The following is a 4,364-nucleotide window of genomic DNA, read 5'->3' on the forward strand; positions in this document are numbered from 1 at the left end:
CCAAAATTCCCCAACCAGCCATGCTGGCTAGGGAATTCTGGGAGTTGAAGTCCACTTCTTAAAGCTGCCAAGTTTGAAGACTCTGTTCTATACCATCCTGTATCTGGTTTCAGTACCTATACGAAACAAAGCCCAAACTGATGGGAAATATGCAAGGTATCTGCATAGGAATTGACACTGGATATCCTGGCAGAGCAAAAGGAGATGCAATACACCCACCAGGATGATCTCAAACCATGGAAACGGTGCTTGTTGCACTTACTGGTCCTGCTACCATCTGTCACTGTGAAAAGCAGAAATCAAAACACACTCTGGTTTCTGGGGACTGCACATGAGTACTATATTTATATACAACTTATCCTCCAACACAACTATGCAACAAAAAGGCTGAAGGCATAAATGCATAGCCATCATGTGACAATCAGAGCTTATGTCAAATACCCCAGATAGCTTTTTCACATGACATTAAAAAAGCTTCCTCCAAGGCATTGCCCTCCAGATATGCTAGATTTCAATGCCCAGCACTCCAGTGTAGCAAGATCATCGCAGAGAGAATTAAAGGGGGAAAAAAACCCACTTTTGGTAGATCCCAGATCCCAAGTACATGTAGTCCTCGACTTACAATAGTTCATTCAGTGATCAGTCAAAGTTATAACGCCACTGAAAAAAGTGACTTATGACCATTTTTCACACTTATTGACCATTGCAGCATCCCCATGGTCATGTGATTTACATTTGGATGCTTGACAACTGGTTCATATTTAATGACAGTTACAGTGTCCCAAGGTCCTGTGATCCCCTTTTGCAACCTTCTGACAAGCAAAGTCAATGGGGAAGTCAGATTCACTTAATAATCATTTTACTAACTTGATTAAGTTGTTGTGATTCACTTAACAACTCTGGCAAGAAAAGTCATATAATAGGGCAAACTCACTTAACAAATTCCTCACTTAGCAACATCAATTTTCAGTTCAATTGTGGTCATAAGTCGAGGACTACCTGTAATTAAATACAGTATGGTTATATAGGCTAACAGACCAGAGCTGCAAAAATCCAAAAAGTCATAAGAGGGAAGCAAGGAGAAAAGCATCTGCTGCCAGGCAGTGATCCTGCCAATTTCTTTAGCCACATTTGGTAGCCATATTGATACAACTGCCTTCTACTAACTAAGTCATGTTACCTACTCAATACTGTATAACTGAGCCCTGAAAAAGTCTGAGGAAACTACCCCACCATTCAGGAATTTCTATTTCTTCTTACTTAGACCGTCTCCTAATTACGCAGAGATCGTCCGGGATTCCGTTGCAAAAAAGGGGAGGGAATCAGTCAATCGTCTGGACTTGCATTAAGCTTCCCGCCCAACCTGACAGGCGAAAGCAGGTGGGCGGGGAGCTCCTGCCGTCCGTGACTATCTCGGAGTTTGGACGACATCTCTCCCCAGCCCGCCAACCCGAGCGCTTAACGGATCTGTCTCTCTCGGAGCGGAAAGGCGGCGATCGTCATGGAGACTTGAGGGGAGGTTATAAAGCCGATCTGGAGAGCCGCCGCCTCGAGTCACCAGCAGGCACCGAACCAGGGGGGATCAAGAGCAGCGCGAGGCCATGCTGAAACCGCGGGACCTGGGCCCGGGGGCGTCCACGCAGACTTTCCTGGAGGCCATGAGGGCAGGCCGGATGCATCTGGCGCGCTTTGTCCTGGATGCCGTCGATGGGACTATTGTGGATTGCCGATCAGACCGGGGCCGTTCGCCGCTCATGTACGCCGTGCTGCTGAAGGACCCGGCGTGGCGACTGGCCTTCGCGCGACTGTTGCTGGAGCATCGCGCCGCTGTCAACCTGAGCGACGACGCCGGGCGCAGCGCCCTCAGTTTGGCCTGCGAGCGCGGTTATTTGGAGGTCACCAAGCTGCTGGTTCAGTGGGGCGCCGACCCAGACACGGTGGACGGGCGCGGCTGGAGCCCCCTCATGTACGCCTCCTCGGAAGGGCGGACGGCGGTGGTCGAGTGGCTCCTGCGCGCCTTCCGCCGCTTCGGGCAACTCCGCCTTGAGCGCGCCGACCGCGCCGGCCACACCGCGCTCCAGCTGGCCGCCAGCGGGGGCCACCACCAGTGCGTGCGCGCCCTGCGCTCCGCCGGCGCTTTGCTCCTCATCTTCCCGGAGCCGCCGCAGTCGTCGCAGGCCGGAGACAAGGACGGGGCCGCGTCAGCTGCTTCTCCCCCGCTTCAGGCGGTCAGAGAGCGACAGCTCCCACTAGACGAGCAGGAGCAGAGATTCCAAGGAGAGGAAGGAGGAGGAGGAGGAGCAGAAGAAGAAGCGGATGGCTCAGAAGCGAAAAAGGAGCCTTCGGCGACGAGAGGCCGCCCGCTGCTTCGCAGGTCCACGGCGCCTGACTGTCAGAGTCTCCTCAGCCATTGATCGTGGGGGCGGGCGGGCGGGCGAGCGGCTGGAAGTGACCCGCTTTTCCTGGAGAGCCGCAGCTCATCTCAGCCGCCTGTCGTGTCCTCGCTTCGTCCCGAAGACGGCGCCGTTAGGAAGGCATCCGATCCAGCTTTGCTTGACAAATGTCTGGGGTTACCCATCCGTTAATCGTGCTGTTACTTCAGCTCGTTAGTATTTACATTTCTGCATCGCTAGCGGGTGGACTGGGAAAGTGGTGCTGGATGTGGCTTCTCGGGAAGGTTTTATTTAATTAGAAAATTAGAAGTTTATTTTTCTTTGCTTATGAAATGCAGTGTGTATGTTCAGTTCCTTCACCTGTGTGGTTTTACTGTATGACTTTTCATATCAAAGCTATGCAATAGTTGGTTTATTAAGTCTGCCCCTCAAAAGCTCATCTTTTTCTCTGAAATAAAAGGACTCAAAGCCCTTAGCGTCAGAATCTGCTCTCATGGTGGTCTTCTGATGAAGAAAATTATTTTATTTTCATGTTCATCAATCACTTTTCAACCAAAGAGCAAGAAAGTTTGAAAAAGCATTAATATGTGTCCATAACGGTTTCTATGGTGATAGTGAGGATTGTGTTTATATATGTTACAATTTAAGTTATAAGTCCTAATAGGAACCTGGAATCATGTACTATAAAGTTAAAAGTACAGACTTTTAGGTATCAAAGGTACTAAATACACAGCCTCTAACAAGAAGCAGAAGAGGTATAGAAACAACAAAAACAATATGATGATATTTGAGAAGGGTATTAAAGTTAAGACTTAATTTTAGCAAAAGCTTATATGGTCAATTTTTTTATTAAAAGTTTTACAATTTTATTACAATATAACCCCCCACCCCTCAACCCTTCCCCCTCCCCCACTTCCCAGAGCTGATTACAGGGTAACAAATAAACAAACATAATCTAACTAACATAAACCAACTATACTATCAATCAAAACCATAACACACTTTAACTCCTTCTCAAAACAAATATTAACCAATTAAAACAAAAATAATAATATAATTAAAACTATTAATAATTATCTAAAATCTACTCAAAAGCAAGGTAATACTTTTCAGTTTCATATTTCTTTTGAATATAATGAATCTATTTTCTCCAAACCATAATGTATCTTTCTTGTGAGTAGTCCTTCAAATAGGTGGAGATTTTCGCTATTTCTGCTAAATTAGACACCTTAAGTATCCATTCTTCCAAAGTAGGCAGTAAGTTTTTCTTCTAATATTGCCCCACCAATAATCTTGCAGCTGTTATAAGATTCAACTTCAAATTAATTTCTTTAACATCAAAATCTATAATAATTCCCAACAAAAATAATTGCGGAGTAATATGGTTATATGGTTCATTTTATCTTGTTAGCAATCATTATACTAATGGAAATGATATTTTAAATGCGCATATAAACCTGCCTTGAAAAGTTTGTGTAGAAGTTATTACTTTCTAAACTAGACTATTTTGCCTGCTTCTTTTCACTGGTATTTTTCCCCACATAACATAGCGTTCCAAGACCACTTCTGGTGTGCAGCTGATCTCTCTAAAAGAGTCTTTTTACTTGCAGGACTGGCTGCTGGGAATTAGAGGTCTTTCAATATTTTATGTGACATCTTTGGGAAGTGAGGGGGATTAAAAGCAATTGTGAGCTAAAAATGAGATTGAGACACTGGAAGTTGGAGGATGGGATGAGAGCTTTCCCTTTCCTCCTGCCACTATTTACCTGATGTGAGTTCCCACTGTGGCACTTGGGTGCAGTATGGTGTTCATATACAGCTCCTTGGTACTTGCCTGACTCTGTCTCTCACCTAACTACACTGAAGAAAAGGAGAGGAGAGTTGATATGTAGCAAAGCAAAAACAGTCAGCATATTTATTATTTGATATGTAGCAAAGCATATTTATTATTTGATATGTAGCAAAGCAAAA

At 45.3% G+C, this 4,364-nt stretch overlaps 1 protein-coding gene across 1 annotated transcript; it reads left to right on the forward strand.

The window, feature by feature from the left end:
* Positions 1–1,288: 1,288 nt before the first annotated feature.
* On the forward strand, positions 1,289–2,414 carry ANKRD63 (ankyrin repeat domain 63). The gene has a single exon (XM_039342669.1). It carries the CDS (start codon positions 1,602–1,604, stop codon positions 2,412–2,414), a length of 813 nt encoding a protein of 270 aa, XP_039198603.1. The 5' UTR covers positions 1,289–1,601.
* The last annotated feature ends 1,950 nt before the right edge of the window (positions 2,415–4,364 follow it).

This window comes from Crotalus tigris, unplaced genomic scaffold, assembly GCF_016545835.1.
Source record: "Crotalus tigris isolate CLP2741 ecotype Arizona unplaced genomic scaffold, ASM1654583v1 scf7180000017800.2534000, whole genome shotgun sequence".
NCBI lineage: Eukaryota > Metazoa > Chordata > Lepidosauria > Squamata > Viperidae > Crotalus > Crotalus tigris.

Coding starts and splice junctions, on each gene's coding strand:
- ANKRD63 (XM_039342669.1), top strand. CDS start 1,602: ATGCTGAAACCGCGGGACCTGGGCCCGGGGGCGTCCACGCAGACTTTC.